General features: G+C 48.0%; 1 protein-coding gene across 7 annotated transcripts in view; it reads right to left on the bottom strand.

Annotated features, from left to right (window-relative positions):
* Window positions 1–864: 864 nt before the first annotated feature.
* The window catches only part of SPSB4 (splA/ryanodine receptor domain and SOCS box containing 4), a 112,165-nt gene continuing 93,157 nt past the window's right edge, over window positions 865–19,872 (bottom strand). For 6 of the 7 annotated variants that reach the window (XM_054700773.1, XM_054700770.1, XM_054700772.1 and 3 more), the window contains one exon: window positions 865–1,012. In XM_054700773.1, the coding sequence (XP_054556748.1) occupies window positions 885–1,012 (128 nt within the window). In that variant the 3' untranslated portion in view covers window positions 865–884. Of the gene's footprint in view, window positions 1,013–1,629; window positions 1,726–19,872 lie in introns of all 7 variants that reach the window. The other variant, XM_054700775.1, reaches the window with a different exon arrangement.

Here is a 19,872-nt window from a genome sequence, read left to right on the forward strand (position 1 = left end):
TCGGTGGCGCCAGGCTGCATCCTGGAGGGGTGGTTGCCTAGAGACTCTCAGACCCCAGAAGGCTCCCTGCCGGGCCGGCTTCCGCCCGCGCCCCAATCCCCCAGCTCCCCGATTAGCACCTTTGGATTAAGCACTGCCCTTAACACACTCCTCTTTTTAAAAACGCAATACGAAGTCAAATAACAGCAATGACAATTACAGAGGATACGCTCTGTCTCTGGGGTGAATCAGTCAGGCCCAGCTTCCCTGAAGAGAGGTGCCTGCGCACCCAGAGAACCGCTGCAGGGCCCGCTAGGGAGGGGGGTTTGGGGGGGTAGTAAACATCGCCGAGGTCAGCTGGGGGCGCTGGCGCTGTCCCCTCGCAGTGCTGCGGGCGGGCACCCCCGGGCCATCGTGGTCTTTCAAAGGGGCGCAGAGCCCTAGAGTGTCCTGTCGTCTGGCCGCCTGGCTAGCGGGGTCCGGCGGGGCCCTGGCATCGGCCGCTTTCATCATTCATTATTCAGAAGCAATTTTCTCTCCGAGCTGGCCAGTTTCTCCCTGGCTCTGTCTGCACCAGGCCACAAAACAGCGTCTCCTGCCCAAATGTTTTATTCATTCTCTTGAATAAGGAAACAGGCTCTCGGATCAATACCAGTGTCCGCCGGGGGCCGGGCGGCGGGCGGGGGCTCCGCCGGCTCCAGGCCCTGCGCGACTTCCCGGGAGGTGTCTGGCCTGCGAGGGCTGCTTCCAGAGCAGAAGACACCGTTGGCAACAGACGTCTCGTTTTCCAAGTTGGGAAGACAGCTGGAGTCCCGGGGAGCCGCGGCGAGGGGGCAGACCCCCCCGGACGCCCCGGTGGACGAGGTGCGCAGGCCCGGCCCGGCCCCCCGCAGGCCCGGCCCGGCTCACTGGTACTGCAGATAGTTCTTGAGAGACTGAGGCAGGGGCAGGGCGCCGATGTCCCGCAGGCGCTGGCGGCCCAGGGCCAGGCGGATGGATCTCCGGCACAGGTCCATGAGCGGCAGGGGCTCGGCTGCAAAGAGAGGGGAGCGGGTTAGAACGGGCGGGTCCTGCCTCACCCCAGCCGCCCCCTTCCGCGCCGGCCCCTGCTCCCCCTCCAGCCGGCCCCAGGGCCCTGGGCTCCTCCTCTGGGAAGCCATCTCTATTATATGAGCTTAAGCGTTAGCTGGCGTCTTTCAAACCGATTAAAATAAAGAACCCTGGGAGCAAGTCACTGGGTTGTGACCTGCAACAGGAAAGAAACAAGGATAGTAGGAAGGAGGGAGGGAGGGAGAGAGAAGGAAGGGGCAGAAAGAGAAAACGGGGCCCTGCCCAAGGGAGCGGTCAACATTGTTCCGTGAAAGTTTGGATTCGTATGTGTTTAGTATGTCACGATATAAAAATTACTTTTTAATGCAAGTTTTGGTAGGAATGAAAGCTGTTGACCTGCGGTGGAGCTGCAGGGGGCGTCCTCTTAGAAACAGGTTGGGCTGTGGCAGGCTGTCTGAAAAGCCTTTGAACCCTTAACCTAACCCTGTAGCCTCCTCTGACCGTCAGCAGAGGGATGCATTTCTTCTAATACTCAGTTTTGAAAAATTCATACATGGAACCTCTGGACATAGGACCAAGTTTTTGTGCAGGCATACTTACAAATCTCTTACTCTCTTTCAGGCCCTCTGAACCTGTGGTTAGAGATCACTAAGCCAAGGCCACACACAGGCCTTGAAATGATGGCAGGCTCCTGATCTGGGAATTTAAACAAGTGAATAGTTGAAATAGAGTGTAATATATGCAATAATTCCTACATGCATGGGGCTAGAAACCAGTGAGTTCCTGTATTGAAAAGCTGGTAGAAAGCTTCAGATGGAATATCTAAATGGAGTTTTGAAGGGTGAATAGGAGTTTTATATGATGTGAGGTTGAGGAAGGTGTTTCTGGCAGAGGGAACAAGCACAGGCACAGAGGCATAAAATAAGATGGACTGGGACATCTGGATGGAGAGAGATGATGATTAGCTGGGCCAGGAATGAAAAGGTGGTCACATATTGTCTCACACAGCTTGTACAGGCTTAGTTCCCATAAGTCTAGACTTAAAGCTGTATCTTAACACTTTTTGGGTAACTGAACAAGTGATATTTTAAAAGGATTTGATAAAACTGTAAGTGGTAAATCCTAACACAAGAGTTATGATTGGAATACTATCATCAAGGACAGGAAGATGGCCAAGAGACTGTTTTGTAGGAATTTTCATTTATTAGAGCTGCAGTGTTAATAAGGAGAGCCATTAAAAATGAAACAGGACTTGGCTGATGTGTTAGAAGCCATGCACAGTGTATCCAACTCTCTTTCACTTGGATTAGATCATGTGGTGCATGGAGTGTTTGTAGCTTTAAACACTTTCACTGCCTAATCTTTTTTTGATCCTCATATGCACTCACAGTTGGCCAGAACAGATATGTTCTCTATTCCAGGCCCAGAAGGCAGACCATCTGCCCCAGACACACCCAAGCCAATTCTTGACATCCCCCTCAAGGCCTCCTCATTTCTCCTCTAGCAGTACACCAGCATCCAGCTCTCCTGGCCCCCACCTGCTTCTGATCCAAGCCTTGCATGGTCTAAGCCTTGCACTGCTCCCCGGCCCATCACACCTTGACAGACTACCTGGACCGAATCTTCTCATTTTCAGCATCTTGCTGAAAGCCAACCTCCCTGTTGCAAATTTCCCCAATCTCCTTTTAATTCCTGTAATGCCAATGCTGCTGCCTGTGCCACTGGACATTTGGGATAAAGAAAACTAATAAGTCCTTATTTAATGAGCAACTACTACTTACCAGACAATGTGAGGAGAACATAATTGTAGTTACTATTTATTGAACTTATTATATGGCCAGATGCTATGCTATGCAGGCTTTATTTGTATCAACTCATGTGAATGTATGTATTACACTCATAACAACCTCTTCCGAAAGGAATTATTACCATTATCCCTACTATAAGGAACAAAACAAAAACACAGGGAGGGTATGTCACTTGCCCAAGAACACACAGTTGGTAAGTGGCAAAGACACCTGGAAGTTGACAGCTGCCTTAAATCTTAACCACATGTTTTGACCATCTGACTGTCCATTTTGCTATGCTAGGTTTATCTCATTTAAAGGCGACTGTGCATACTCTAGCGGAAAGAAAGTTGAGGCTCAGAGAGGTGAAGAGGCTTGTATAGAATCACACAAACCATCACCCTGTATTTGAAGCTGCAGGCTGCCTCCCTTAAACATCACACACTGTTAAAAGCTCACTTCGAGGTGAGAAGTAAAGGCAAGCATCACCTCTCTCCCAGGCTCACTGTGACCCAGTCCAGAGGCTCTTACTCTTGGGCTCTGACCACGTTCCAGAGCACGGTTGCCCACTTCTTCCACCATGAAGTCTACACCTACCTAAATGGGCTGCCACCAAAATGGCTTTTTCCTGCCCTCACACTCACCATTCCAATGTGGACCCCTGCCAGCCACATGCCCATCCTCATGTTCCCATCCCCCAGCACAGATGCCTGGAGGTTTTGTAACAGGGTGGTCCCCAAGAAAGGGGGAGGTTCCCTGCCCCTCCCAAGGGAGGGTGGAGCTGAGCAGGAAGAGGAGAAGCTGCAGAAGAGACTGAGGAAGGAAGCAGGATGGAGCCAGAAGGAGACCTGGAGGAGGCGCATGGAGCCTAGAGACACGTGAAGAAACTGCGCTTGTCTTTTGGTCGTGGACTGGGTGACACAGATGTGGGTGAGACCCGTGGGGAGGTGACCATGGCAGCTTTTATCTTGATGTTGATTTTGCTCTTTTCCTTCCGGGCTTGTTTGGTTGTTTCTGACTCTTTTCTGTGGGTCCCCACTGGAAGATGCTTTAGACTTGTGGCAGGCTTTGGGGCCTTGCTCTGGGCCGATCCCATATGGATGGAGTTTTACCCACGAGGGGACGGGTAACTTTGGGTGCTTCATTTAGAAACTGGACTCTTTGCCTTACCTGTATTGTTTCCTAGTTTTATTAAAGATCCTTCCCATTAAAGTCTCATGTGTTTTGTGTTGATGCGGCGGATGGCAGAACCCATTTAGAATGGGCAGGTTTGCGGGGCTTGGGCTGCCCCTCTCCCTGTCCTATAACAGATTCTCTAGGACTTGGGAGTCCCTAATTTTGAGATCCAATTCTGCCAACTCTAAATTTATGTCTTCGTGAATATTATTCCGAGCCCTTGTTTCTTCATCTGAGAAGTAGGGCAAAAATGCCAGATCTACAGAGAGGATTCCAGGGAATGACAGGTGCACAGCGCCTTGCCCATCCTGTCTATACTGGGGACTTAGGCAATACTGGTCCTGCTCACGGAGTGTTGGAGGCATGACCTGGGCCACCACGACTGGAAGTGCCCTCTTTCTCTAACAAACCCAGCAGGCATTTTCAGTTTCCATCACTTAACAATGACTCAATTACAAAGAGACTGTGAAGTTCCCAAAGGACATGACCTAGATTCACCTGCCTTAGGAACCCCCGCCTGGGCCTGTCTCAGAAATCACGTGTTAAAAGAAGGCTGCTTCCGGTTATCTCCTCTGTAGCTGTTTTGTTATTGAAACACATGGCTCTGACCCGGTAACATTTCTTTCCTAGCTCCCTACTCTCCTGTAAACCCCCTGAAAATAGGGCAGGTCTTGACAAGAAGCCTGAGGTAAGGAGATGGCACACAGGAGATGTTCAAGGGAACACCACTCCCAAGTACTTCCTTCCCCTCCAGGTATTTGTTTGATAGCCCCTTGTGAGATAAACTGGGAAGATAGTGAGCAGGCTAGGCTGGGGCCAGGAGGTCAGTAGTTTCTCCGCTGAGTGCAGGGAGATGGGCTTCCATTTTGCACCAGGAAAACTTTGATCTGTTAAAGTTTGAAAATCGTTGCAGAGCTTAAGCACTTTCTTAATCACTTTAATACCCCAGGCATACACTAGGTCCTCGATGCACAAAAGGCTTAGCCTTGTTAGCAAATCCAGCTCCCTGTGTGTTCCCTGCCTAATTATGAGTTAAAGAAGAGAAGGAAAGAAATCCGTTTATCTTCATTTCTCAGTAGTCATTGAAATCAATCTATAGCCCAAACTCCAAAGGAAGAGAGTAAGGGGGCTAGAGGTCAGCTCTCAATGTGATATATAAATCATCTCTCCTAATTTCTGATGATTGCATGTCAATCACAAAGTGCACAGAGAAAGCCCTGGAGCCTCTGCCTCGCTGGGTAATTTCCAAAGCTCAGAGAATGCCAGGTGATGGCTGGAGTCACACTACCCATTCCTTTTTCTTACCCCCCTTCACTTTGGAGCCCTCTTTAGAAATGCCAGATGTCCTGATGTAGAAATGATAAAACCCAGGTGGGAAGGCAAACAGAATTTTCCTGCATACAAAGCAGTCTCAGAAATATTTTCCAACTGAAGATAAAATTTAAAGGGAATCATTATTTACAATAGTGAATATTCAAATGGCCAAAAAAATATATGGAAAAATGCACAACTTCAGGAATCATCAGGGAAGGGGAGATGAAGACCATAATTTATCTGTTATATGCCAATCCCTAATGGCTAAGATGAAAATGAGACAAGAGCAAGAGCTGGCGAGGGCATGAAGCAGCTGGAACTCCCACAATGATGCCGTTGGGTGAGGAAACTGGCACCATCCCTTTGAAAACTGGGCGCATCTACTAAAGCTGAACCCACGGCCTGAAGTTTTACTCCTGGGCATATGTTCATCAAAATGCTCGTGTGTGAATGCTCAGGAAGCATATATGCAACAGCATCAAAATGGAAGCAGTTCTGCCCAATACAGGGGGATGTACAGTGTGTCTTCATGTAATGGAGGAGTAATCTGCTGTGGGAATAAGGAACCACAGTTTATATGCAAAAAGTGGATGAATCACTCAAACATAGTTTTGTATGACTATACAGAGTTCAAAAACAGATGTGCGGGTGATCTGGCTGTGACATCTGTCACCCAGGGATTGCCAGGGTTGATTCGGCTGATCTGGCTGCCTGGCTAGCTTCCCTCCAGAAGCTGCGCGCTCCATCGAAGAGAAATGCCCTCCCCGAGTACATACCAACTGTTCTTCAGTCAAGGGTATCGAGCAGCTGTGCTCCCCTGCTAGAATCTACTTACAAGCTCTCAAAAACAGAATGAGGAATTTAGGGGTGACACTGGGGGGACAGTGATGTGATGCTCCTGGGGGTCAGAATCCCTTTTGGTTCATTGGTTTTTAGTTCTCGCTATCCCAGTTTGTTCCGTTTGTAAAATCGTTGAGTTTAGTCCCTTCAGATGTGCATGCTTTCGCATACTTGTAATACTTTAAGAATAAATTCACATTTTAAAAAGTCACTGACTAATGGGATAAAAAAGGCATAGAGCTGACTTGCAATCCCAGCTTCTGCTGCCATTTTCTTGGAGCCACATTTTCCTCATCTATAAAACGGGCCCACCATTACCTCCATCCATGCGTCTTGATGATGGTGTGTCACAACACGCCCCTTGCCTCAAGGGCATTCTCTCTACAGTCTGTCTCATCTCAGGCCAACAACCCAAGAGGTAACTTTAAAAATAGAATAATTTACTTATGGTGGTTCTAAAAATGCCTCAGTACATCATCCTAACTGACAGCAATGCTCTGCTCTTGATGAAGATTTATTGGACCCAGGCTGGATGTCTGGTTTTGTGCTAAAAATATTGCAAGGCAGTCATTTCCAAAGTTCTCTAGTGATCTGCATAATTCCCCATCACTAACCCCCTGCATGATCCTGAGTAAGTCACGGAACTTCCTAGGGACTCTGTTTCTCTGGCAATAAAATGGGGGCAGCAGCCCATTGGTTATGCCGGTCTATATGATGGAAATGGGTGGAGATCTGGATGCCAGGGTTAGTGGCTTAAGCTGCTTCCCTAGGGCTCCTTGAAATTTCCTCTGCCTGCCATGGGGAGACACCAACACATGCATCTCTGCGCATGTATCTTGAAAAGAGATCATAGTTTTAAGGTTAAGAGGTAACATTTGTTTTATTATTTATTTATTTTTTTTTTTAAGATCTATTTATGCATACAAGAGCTGGGGTACAGGCCAGAGATGTGGGGGGTGAGAGGGTTCACCAGAGACAGAGTGGGGAACAGAACAGGCAGACTGACTGAAACACACTGCTGAGGGGAGCAGCAGGGGCGAGACAGGAGAGGTCTGCCTCGCCATGTGGGTTTCTCCCTGGCCAGCCGGGGACCGAACTTGTGCTGCAGAGGCTGCGGATTGCTTCATAGTGTGGTGCTTAACATCTTGCACCACCAGGGAGGCCCAACATTTGTTTTAGACAATGATCAGCAGGTGGGGGAATGTCTGGCTGGCATTCTGAACTTAAATAGACCTGGGCTTCATTTGTTTGTTTTCAGGAAATGAGAAGACAGACACATGGGAGATCATAAACTGTCTGTGTCAGACACTGTTTTAATGATTTATGCATGCCTAGTTTTGGGAGTCAATGAACTGAGCCTCTACTCATGCTATTCCTTTGGCTGGAATACCCTTCCTTGTACTTCCTGCTAGGAGTCTGCCTCCTCTTTCAAGACTCAAATTAAGGTGAGCTCCTTCCCAATGACTTGGCTCCTCCACCCTCTGGGTCTGAACCTGTTAGGTAACAATTCGCTTAGTTCATTACACAAAGGAGAAATGGCTCAGTACCAGCTCACTTTGAACATGCTGTATCCTTGAATCAACTGGCCCTACGCTGGTCAACAGAGACCTCTGTTCACATCTAGAAGGCATTTGGGATCTGGGGTTTGCTCTTGACAAGTGTCACTATTTCCCAAGCACAAAGGGTTGTGACTGTAGGCAGGGCATAAGTAGCATATTCAGATGAACCCTGTGCTAGTCAGTGTCAGTGGCACAGGCGGGCCCTCAGTTTTCCCTGAAGAGACTGCTCGCCAGTCACTACATGTGTGCAGGGAAGAAGAGAGGGCTGCAGCATGAAACAGTCCTAAATAATGCTTGGGCTTCCCTGGCAACACCCCAGAGCAGGGCCATGAAAATCTCCAGTGAGGAGAAGCCAGCACAGGTAGTACTGGAAAATGTAACCTGAACCACGTGGGCTATGATCAAGGGGGCAGCCTAAGCCCACAGACGGTATGATTCCCACCTCATGTCTCCCTGAAATGACAACAAAGACGAGCACAAGTGTGCATGTGTGTTTATCTTCGTTCTGATAACAGTACTGGGAAACAAGAAAGGCAGTCAGCACGCTTGACATTAGGGCTAAATGCAAGAAAAGAGAAAGCAGGTGTAATAGGATGGTGGAGAATATAGCTGAGAACTGCCAGCCCTAAACACCAGGAGAGTGTGGCTCTCACCAAAGCAGACTTGGAGAAACCCCAGTCCATCAAGAAGGGAAAGACTGAACAGGGAGCGAACATGGAGATAATTCCTTAAAGAACTGTGAGCCCCGTGGTGGGGCAGCTGTATTCCCTTTTATGCTCCCCCTGAAGCTGGCCTGCTCATTAAAGGAGGGGAGCAGTCCTGGGGAGACTCCTGGCCAGTGCTGAGGTCCAATAGGGAAACCAAATGGAGCATGAGTGAGCCTTTCTCCGCAGCAGAGTTGGCTGCAATGGATGCTGGGAACAGGAAGACACTTCTGCCTTCCGCCATGCTGAATTGCCTGAGGGTCTGGGTTCCCTGACCTAGTACCAACAGGAAAGTATGCCCAGCAAAATGTTCTTCCCCAAAGACTCCACAGTGCTCCCAGGCAAAGGGTAGCTACAGCAGAACAAATAGCAGCTACATTTTCACGTGTTCAATGGCTCTGAAAGAAGAACCTCTACCCACTCAATCTGAAAGATACTCAAGGAGGCACTCCAACAAAATAAAAAAGGAATTTAAGAAACAAACTCACATGAGCTTCCAGGAAAAGAGTAGAGTAAATGGAACCCAGAGGTGAAGGAAGGTCAAATGAATGATACGGAGCTGCATTAGATGGTGATGCTGAGAAAAACCGCCTTCCAGTAACTGGTGTTTCTCTATCAGGTCATCTCCCCATAAACCCGTGTCTCATCACCTTTGACCCTAGCCCGCAGCTTCACCACCACTCAAATCTCCCATTACTGTTCCACATTACTGTTCTAGCTTCTCCAAGAGCTCCTTCCACCTCCCACCTTAGGCAACTCAGCCTTCTCCCCAGGACGTTACCGTGCTTCAGCCTTCTGTGGGGCCACTTGTCCTTGCGGGCACAGTGATAGGGCATATGAAAAAATGTTCAACATCACTTGTAATCAGGGAAATGCAAATCAAAACTACCATGAGATACCATCTTACACCAGTGAGAATGGCACATATTAAAAAAACTAGCAACAGCAAATGTTGGCGAGGATGTGGAGAAAAAGGAACTCTCCTGCACTGTTGGTGGGAGTGCAAACTGGTCCAACCACTATGGAGAGCTGTGTGGAGATTTCTGGACCTACTAAACATAGAGCTTCCATATGATCCAGCAATTCCACTCCTAGGTATTTACCCAAAGGACACAGAAACATCAATTCCAAAGAGCACCTGCACCCCTATGTTTATAGCAGCACTGTTTACAATAGCTAAGCTTTGGAAACAGCCCAAATGCCCAAAAATAGATGACTGGATCAAGAATATGTGGTACATATACACCATGGAATATTACTCAGCATCCAAAAAAGATAAACACATGCAATTTGCAGCAACATGGATGGCGCTGGAAGGGATCATGCTCAGCGAAATAAGCCAGAAAGAAAAAGAAAAATACCGGATGGTCTCACTCATAGCAGGAATCTAGAAAACTTAAATAAGGGACCAGGAAAAAGAATAACTATAAGAAAGAAAATATCAAAATCAACAAACAACTATGAACCAGAGACACTCTATGGGGGGTAGGGGGCGGGGAAAGGAGGGACTGGGGTCAAAATAAGGGGGTTGCAATTGTATGGGGAATATAAAAATAAAATTTAAATAAAAAAATTTAAAAAAAGATTCCTATTTAACTCGCTTTTGCACATACAAAGCTGTGCATGCTCCATCCGACTGTGAGAACTCCTGGATCCTCTGTGGTTCACACCTCCTGGCTCAGTCTGCACCTATTCCTAGCTGCTGTCATCTACTGCCCTCTGGCTTCTCTCGTCAGGTCTCCAGCCTGGCCTCCTACATCCCTTCTTCACCCACCGTGATGACAGAATCCCCCACAAAGACAGCCCTCCCATCACTCAGGCGCCACTCTCTTCTACACCACCCCCTAGGCCCCACAGGGGCCTCAGCATCTCCCCTAGCCTCAATCCTGCCCCTGACCACTGGGTCAGCCATCCCCGCTGTCACCATTATTTCCTCACAAACTCTTTGGGCTCAATCCACTAGCGTTCCTTTTCTTCACCTCCCTTTTCACCCAGCTGCACAGTGACCACTCCTGGGGACAGCGGGGATGGGGCAGGCAGGCATGATGGGATGACCAGGCATGAGTGGCTGTGGGAAGCATAGGGCTGGGCACTAGAAAACAAAGTGGGAGCATCTTTAGCATCCTGAGTTCAGGTCATCTCTGTTTAGCTCCACTCAGGGTCTGGGATGGACTTGGTCTCCTTTCCCTGGCACTGCCCCACAGCTGAGTGGAAGCGGCCGGGCAGCTGGGAGCCACAGGAGCCGGTTGGCCTCAGTCACCAGTTGGCAGAGTGGCCTTGTCTCCTTTCTCGGGGTCTCAGGGCTGGCAGTACAGCAAGTGACTTGGCAAGAGGGCTCAGGGTCCTTTCCACATGATTCTTGGTGGAAAAGAAGTCATATATAGTCCGGGGGTGGAAGGATTTCTTATCCAATTAAATGAGGTTCCAATATACATGAACAAAAGTGAGTGGCAAGGCCAGTGGTGCCTCTGAGATAAATGTAAGATAAACCTCAGAAACCCAGGACTGGGGTTGCCAACAGCTGGCACCAGCCATGCCAGCTTCCTGGGGGAGGTGATGCTGAGCCAGGTCCAAGAAGGCTGGTTACTACCCGCTGTTATTTTCAAGGACAAGGCTGGCTGCTCAGAGGCTGCATCAGACTTACCAGATGAGGCTCACCTTAACCACAGGTTCATGCTCACATTGGCAAAGAAATGCGGGGTCTGGAACTGGACTCCCTCATCTGAGGACTTTAGTTTACAGCACTTTCTGTCCTCCTGACCAAGATCTTAGCAGGGCAGGAGCTGCTGTCTGCTTGCTCTGCTGCCCGCCCTAGCTGAAGCCAGGAGGGTGTTGGTTATTGTCCTCTCCCAGATGTGAGGAAGGATGATGGCTCCAAACATAAAGGGTTCAGGGGCTCTTGGGGAGTCAGCCTTAGTCCCTGCTGGGTCTTCTCAATCTCTAAGCAGATGCAGCCTGGGGTGTTTGGGTAAGGGAAGGAGTGGGGAGATGGGAAGAAGGTCCAATATTTGCCCGGCCTCCACCCTAGTATAAAGCCTAGCACAAAGCTAAGACCAGCCTCTTTCAGAAGTGAGCAATGCCAGGTATCTTCACTGGCCCATTCTGCAGGTGGAGAAATCAAGGCATGAAGAATGTCACTGCTTTAATTAAAGGCTTCTCAAGAAGGGTTAAACAGGATACCAGAATTCCAATATTATTTTATGGACTTTAGGATAAAGTCTTTTCACACATGCATGCAAACTTTTACTTAGAAACTTGCTTTGCAGGACCTGGGCAGGAAACTGGACACAGAGCCTCAGGGGGCTCCAGACAGTATAGAGAGGCCTATGTTAACAGTGGCGGTCCCCTAGGGATCTATGTTTAAGAGAAGGAATTGCAGAAGCAGCTGTGAGAGAGAGCCAGGAAGAAGGGCAAGTAACCCAGCCTTGGGAGGTCTAGGATGGCTTCCTGGAGGAGGCCGTAACTAAGAGACATTTTGGAATGTGAGTAAAAGTTAGCTCTTCTGCAGGTTAAGATGGGTATTTATTGGTGATGAAGGCACATTTCTAAGGCATTTTAAAAAATCTTTTGTGTAATACTGGGAAAAGCTGATAGTTTTCTCAGATGACACTTTAAGGAAACAACAATCGATTATTGGAGAAAAATCCAATCTTTCAAGGAAAAAAAGTCAGAGTCGCCCTCACACTGGGAACAGACACTGTACCGCAGGTATCTTAGTGGAGCGCCGTGTGGGTGGCGGGAGTGTCCTGGGGATGAATCCAACCATGTGACGGCCTGTGTGGTACCTGAAATCATGTGCATCTCTTGTCAAATGAAAATATTTCTGAAAGGACACATCTCCCTTTCCATTTTCACATCTCTTATTTCTGACCAGGATGAACAATCTTAGTATTCCTGAAGCTTGGCACACTTACTGTGGAGGGGAGACTACATTTAGTGAACCCTCAGTGCCTACTACAGCCTGAGGGGACTGGCAGCACTCACCTGGGAGGCCTCATCTGGGAGACTGCTAGGAACGCACTGCCTCTGGCTCACCCAAACGGAGCACCTGAGAACCAGCATTTTCATGAGATCCCCCAGTAATTCTGACACACAGGCGCGCAGTCTCACTGCGTGGAATTAACCCTCAGATACCCTGCAATGAAACCAGTCGCTGCCCCGCCTCCTCACCACTATCCTTCCTGGGGACCCTTCCTGGGGACCACCTCCCATGTCCAGGTTCCCAAACCCAGACTTCAGACATACCCACTGTGTCTTCAAGTTCACCCTACCTCTAAGTCCTTCCGTGTCCACCTTCTTGATAGTAGTTCTGTTCCTATCTCCATGACCAGCCCTGGTCACTTTCTGACCCACTGTAAAGAACAGCCTCCCCAGAACCTCCCACCTCTCCCTTGCCCCATCCAGCATAGCTCTGCCCTCTGCTGGTGAGCCTTCCTCTTACCTCCAGAGACCTCTCCTCAGCAAAGACTGTCACTCATCTTTGTGGTGACAGACCTAGGATTTGATGGGGCAGCCCAGTTTCAAATGTTCTGTTCTGTTGCCAAACATCATTGTCTAACTTGGTGGTTGAGAAATGTGGTCTTGCTGCCCTCCATCTACAATAGATCCCAGAGGTGCTCCAGAAACATCTCCTGTTGGCGCTGTCTCTGCCCCTAGATTGAGGGGTTGGCTCTTTACCTTTGTGCCCGGCCTTGGGCATCTCGGGCATTTGCTCAGTAAGGATAAGCAGGCTAGTGTCTGGGAGGGGGAGGCAGCTGCAAAGAGGGAAACCCATCTCTACAGGAAAACTGTGGGCCAGCTCTTCTGGGGAAGGGGATGACTTAAAAGCAGCCCTTTCATAGTGCCAAAGTCGACTAAAGAAGGTCCCTCGGGCAGACAGAATTAGTAACACACTGCGCTCGTTCCTTGGTCTGGTGGCGGATGCTCCTGACTCAGCTGAAAAACTTCCCAGAAAATCTGACTGTTTTCAGCTTGAAGCCCGCCCCAGTGGACATCCTGGCTTCAGATAAGTACAGCCCGGGTCACGTGGGGGAGCCTCAGGGAGGGAGGCCCCTGGCTGGCAGGCACCCTGCACCAGATCCTCCCAACATCTCCAGGAGCAACCTGGCTACCCTATAGACCTGAAGGAAGCCTGTCCCACACGGGGAGACTGGACTGGGTAGGGAAATGGCCCTTCAGAGACGGGTGCTCACCCCACCCAGGGCAGGGGCAGGGCCCAAAGGGAGGGGACCTCCATTCCTTCTAAAGAAGCAGAATAAGGAGTGTAGGACTTGCTTTCCAGAGAGTAGGGCTTACTTAAAGCCATGGCAATGAACACAGAGTGGTACTGACAAGGCAGAGAAATATTGGAAAGTCCAAGAACAACAAAAACTAAATAAGACATTGTTTAGGCACATCTGTGTGTGAAAAATCTGTAAGGGGCAGTAAACACAGAACTCGAAGGTGTGGCTGCCTGCGGCAGGGGCAGGAGCTGGCAGCGGGGAGGCAGGGAATGCCACAGAGGCACCCGCTTGTCAATCAGCTGGTCCTAGGAGGATGGATTCCTGGAAACTCTAAATTACAAAGAAGCAGGCATGTAACTCAGGTGGAATGAAAGAGGACTGTGCAGGGAGCAATGACCAGCATGTACTCAGGTGAGGTTTCTTTAATCCAGTCTGTGTATCAGCTTCACTCAAAAACAAACAAAAAAAAGTTATGACTGGCTTGAATCTGGCTCAAACAAGAGGTTGGCCAAAAGCTGAATCACAGCTCCATGCCAGTGAGTGAGTGATAACAGAGTCCCTCCTGCCTGCTGAGACTGTGGCTGCTAGGGAAAGGCGACACTGGATGCAGCAGCCCTGGCCCGAAGTGAGAAGACCAGAGTGGAGTTCTGGCTTTATATGGCAGGCTGCTCCCCCGGACTCACAGGGAGCATGGGGAGAATAATCTGAGGGGCACTCAATAGGCACCATGTGGGCAATTAATAATTGAGACTTATTATTATTTCAGAGCAGGTGAGGACAAAGTAAGAAAGTGGCAGTTAGGACATGACACCAGCAGGGGCCACCTCTGTCCACGACTATAGATGATGCCAGTCAGAGAACAGGGCAGGCCGGACTGGGTCCCGATCCAGCTCAGCAGGACCAGCCTCCAGCCCTTGCCAACAGCCTCTTCTACATATGAATGTTCCTAACAATGTTTCCATCAGAAGAGGCATGAAGAAACCCAGGAGAGCTTACATACTTTTAAAGTCCATGGTGCTGGGCACCACCGCTGCGCTGCCAGTGATGACAGTGATGACAACGACTAACGTGAACAATCATAGCAAGGACTTCCATGGCACTTCCTATGTCCTGATAGATTCCAAGCACTGATCCAATGAGGTAGCTACTGTTGTGAATGCTCTTTGACAGACTGAGGAAACTGAGGCACAGGAAGCCACTCACTTAAAGCCACAGTTAATAAGTGGTGACAATGCCCTAAGAGGTGACACTGGTTTGTTTTCTGTGCACTGGAGGCCCCTGAATGGATCTCAATTCAATGGGACTGGGCCTCACCCAACATACCCCACCACAAGATGCCAACTAAGCTGTGAGGTGGCCAAAATGAGGATCCTGTCTAGTGGGGAACACTTTACTAAGGCGGTGTCCAATCCACCTGGTTCCATCTGGGATTTGGCCTGGAGAATTCAGAGAGAAGGAAGCCAGTGCAGACAGCCCAGGTCTTCCTTCTCTTCAGGCCTAACATCACAGACTTCATCAACACCTTCATGAAGCAGCCAGGGATGGGCTCCCCCCCAACCATTGGGGTTAACTGGCACAGTTGACTCGTGTTTTCTAGCAAATAGCCAAGGTCAGGCAAACTTCCTTCCACTTGGGAAACGTCATCACTTTAGCCTCTTGCTAAACAGCATAAGCCCCAGGGGTTTAATATGAAGGCCTTCTAATGGATTTATTGTGTTTATTTGACCTTTCCAAGTGTGAGCTCAGAAAGAGGCCCAGCGGAGGATGGTGGAAGCTTGTTTTTCTTGAGTTGAGGAAAACTGATGAGTAAACTGAATTCTTGGATGGGGTCCGCCAAGTTTTCTCACCCTAGCCACCCCTGCCCCCATACTTTAGTTAAAGGATCCAGTTAGGCTCTAGAGGAACCCCATCTTTATGGGATCTCTGGTAGAGGAAAACTGTGTTTTAGAATTGGTGAATGATGAGGTCTGCAAATAAATATTTTTAGTGTGTAAAGAGCTCAAATACAGAATAAAGCTAGAACATTTGGAAATAATGCTGTTTCTTCAAATTTCAAGGCAAATGATTTCTTGCTTTAGGTAACTTTTTGAAAAGTTAACAATCAGTACATGAATAAAAACCACTTATATATAGTATCACAACTCCCATCCCTAGGGGCCAGGCAGGTAACCTGCAGGGCAGGCATGGGGAAAGTTGGGGCTCATGGAAACTGGGGTTCCAGCCTCAGTTCCCAGCAGGAATGTGGGCTGTCACTGGATTTCCCCCTCTTTCAGAAAAGCTAGGTATCCAGATATTTACATATCATCTCTGGATAATTTAAAATTAATATGGCTGAACAAAATATTTCTATGCCCAAACAGCCCTGGGCTGCCAGTGTCACTTCTATGGCAGAGTGAAGCTCATGCACCACGTTCGTCAGACTTCAGCACCAGCTACCCAACTCCTCATAAACTGCCAGAAAGTCTGATTCAACCACAGAAGCACAACCACAGAGGCCACAGGATCTAGGAATTTGCTCCCTGTTCTTCTGTGCTGTGGACAACTGTAGCTACAACACCCACAACGACATGTGGAGAAGAGAACTTCACACACACCCTGTTTTCTCTCTCCACAATCTCTCAGGGTGGATTCTGAACATCAGATTGGGAAATCTCACTCATCCAGTCACCAAACACCCGCTCTTTCACACCCACTTTTCCTTGGTGGGGGGAGGGGCAAAGCAGCAGGTTGGTAACATGTGCAATTAGCACGCAGGGGACAGAATGCCTGGGGCGGGGAGGTGCTACAAGGACCATCATAGAGTCGTAGTGAGAACATCACCACTTCCCCCTATACTAATAATTGCTAATAGAGAGTTCTGGAACCGGACATGAGGTAACTCATTCAGTCCTCAAACACACTAGAGGCTGGTACCACGTTTAGCCGCATTTCAGAGAGGAAATGACTCAATCACAGCAAGGTTGCAGCAAGGTTACCCAGAGTATATGGCCCCAGAGTCCACGTTCCTCCCAAGGTGCTACTCAGACAAAGGGTAGCAGACAGTAGAGGTTTATGGACAATTAAATATTCAGAAAGAAAAATGATAAAATTTACTTTTTTTTGGATGTGTGAGTTGGGGAAAAAACAGAAAAATACCTAAGCTCAGGGTGTGTCAAAACTAGTTTCCTAAAGATCGAAAATCCTCTTCTTAACCTTGGATAATGATAATAACTTAGGGCCTCCCTGGTGGCGCAAGAGGTTAAGTGTCAGCACTATGAAGCTATCCGCAGCTACTGCAGCACGAGTTCGATCCCCGGCCAGGGAGGTGACCCACATGGTGCAGCAGACCTCTCTTATCTCACCCACTGCTCCCCTTAGCAGTGTATTTCAGTCAGTCTGCCTATTCTGTTCCCCACTGTGTCTCTGGTGAATCCTTTCACTCCCCCCCGACTCCTCACACCTCTGGCCTACACCTTAGTTCTTGTATGCATAAATAAATCTTAAAAACACAAAGCAAAAAACAATAATAACCTAATAATATTGTTGCTGCATTAGCAAGGCATGGGACAGGTTCTCTATGGATCAGGGCAGATGGGTAAAGGAGAGTTGTGGAAGGAGAGGTGTGGAGCCCTCTTGTCTTTTTCAGAGTTTTCATGATCTCTTTATTTGCAATGAGGCAACCAGGTGCAGGGCAGGCAGAGGTGCTGGGGGTGCTGGGAGGCTGGTAGGCCTCCTATTCCCCAGTGAACCTTTACTCTCTCTGGCGTTCTCTCGTGGTCTTTTCCTCTCTTAGCTGTTCTCCGCCAAACCATCCTCTGCTGGACTGTCCTTTGCTGCTGTCCTTATATGCTTAGCCTCCAGGCTCAGGAGTACCCACTTACACATGCCCACGCCATACTCCACCATCAGGAATGCGTACCTCAAGCCCATGCTCTCAAGCGCCTCCTGCATTCAAGGCCACAGGTGATAGCCATAGAGGCCAGCGGCGCAAAACCCTGAGCAATCTTCATTTACTTTACAACTGCCTTCTCTACTTGCAACTTGCTAAGAGTAAAGATCTTAAATGTCTCATAACAAAAAAAGAAATGGCAATTATGTGATGGAATGGAGGCCAGTGCTATGGGGTATTTTGCAATATAGCCATATATTGAAACAACAGGTAGTAATTTCATAGAGTTTGTATATTCTATTTTTTTCAACATCGTTACAGATATCGCTGCAGATATTATAGCTAGAGTCATACACCTTAGACTTACACAGGTTGTAAGTCAATAATATCTCAGTGAAGCTGGAAAAAAGATATCCTCCCCAATAATAAATTAAGACCAGAAGCAGCTGCCCTCTGCTGAGCCAGCCCTGGGCCCAACTAGGCCTCCCAGGATTTATATACATCATCTCGCTGAACGGGCACAACAAATTCAGACACAGCACCATCATCTGTACTATTTAGATTTCATAGTGAGGGAAAGCAGCTCGAGCTGCTGGCATGAAGTTGCAGAGCCTGCAGAGAGGACAGACTGAGGTACACTCACTAAGATATTCTTCAGTTACCCCCAGGAGTCCCATGTTTCTTCAGGATCCCCCATGTGCTGGGGAGTTGGAAGTAAGTCAGATGTCCTCAATTTGGAGAGCACACAGATTCCTGGAGACCTTGGGGAAGTGAAGGATGCTCCCCCAGTGCCAGGCTCAGAGAGACTGAATTCACCCCTCAGGTATTTTCTACATGAGTATTTTCAGCCCTACTGACTTAGGTTGGGTAACAACTTCCTTGCACTGAATTTATTTCTTCTTTAATTAAAGTAAAGCTTACACAACATAAAATTAACCATTTTAAACATATAATTCAGTGGCACATATGTGCAATAACCACCTTTATCAAGTTCCAAATCATTCTCATACCACCCCCACCAAAGGAATCCTATTTCCATTAAGCATTACTCCCATTCATTTTTCCTCTGGTCCTGGCAATCACTCATTGACATTCTATTTTATGAATTTACCTACTTTGGATATCCCATAATGAAATCACAAAATATGTGACCTTGTGTATCTGGTTTCTTTCACTTAGCACCACATTTGAGCTCCATTTATGTATCAGAACTTTGTTCCTTTTCATGACTAAATAATATTCCATTGTGTTGATAGGCCATATCTTAGCTGTTCATTCATCCACTAATGGACATTTCGGGTTTCCACATTTTGGCTATTGTGAATAATGCTTCCATGAGTATTCATGTGACAGTGTTTACTTTTCTCACAGGTATTGATCAAGCAGTGGAAATGCAGGGTCATATGTTGATTCTATGTCTAACTTTCTGAGAAGCCACCAAACTTTTTCCACAGTGACTGCATTACCATTTGAATTTTGCCAGTAGCAATTTCTCTATAACCTTGCCAACACTTGTTTTCAAATAGTTGGGCAGATTCCTGAAGTGAGAGACAGAGACCCACATCCCAGCTCTGCCACAAATTCATGTGAGACAATATTATCAACAACTAGAATTTTCTAGTGTGTCTACTACACCAGGCATTGTTTTTAAGAACTTCCATGAATTAACTCATTTCATCCTCACAACAACCATCAATATCTTTCTTTACCAAAGAGGAAACTGAGGCACAGGGGCCTACCATTCATTCACCCAAAGTCCCACAGCAGGTAAGTTGGGATTCCAGCCCAGGCTGTGTTAACCCAGGTCTTAAGCATCTTACACCACCCCTCTCTGGGCTGTGGTTCTCAGCCATGTGAGGGGAAAGGGCAGGTCACTTTGACAAAGTAGCAGGACCTTTTTGACAAAAGAAAATGTATATAGAATCACCATCTGTTAGCAGACAGAAGGGCAGATGCTCCGGGTAGAGGGTGGGGTCTTGGGTTTTAATCTCAAGGTCATCCTGGAGGACTTCAGGGGAACAGGGTTTTGGGACACCCTTACAAGGTCCATGATTCTGGAAGTGAATGATCAGATGACTAAAAAGGACACACTTTTTTGCTTTTAAACTTAATAAGTGTGAGAACAAAATATTACACTTATAAAGCATGCTATCTTTTCCGAGGACCTTCACAAACACCCTATTTGCTGTCAGAGTGAATCATTCCAAAAAACACACTCAAGGATTAATGAGGCCCTAAAGAACCTCTATTTACTCAGAAATGGGAAGATCTGCTGATTTCAATTATGTGCAAACTGGAGCCTTCCTACTTGGTTCTCGCTTCGGGTTCTGCTCTTGTGGCAATCTCTCACAGCCCATGCCTCTTTCCCGCCTC

This window comes from Talpa occidentalis, unplaced genomic scaffold (assembly GCF_014898055.3).
Source record: "Talpa occidentalis isolate TD23 unplaced genomic scaffold, MPIMG_talOcc4v2.1 talOcc4.4, whole genome shotgun sequence".
Classification (NCBI taxonomy): Eukaryota; Metazoa; Chordata; class Mammalia; order Eulipotyphla; family Talpidae; genus Talpa; species Talpa occidentalis.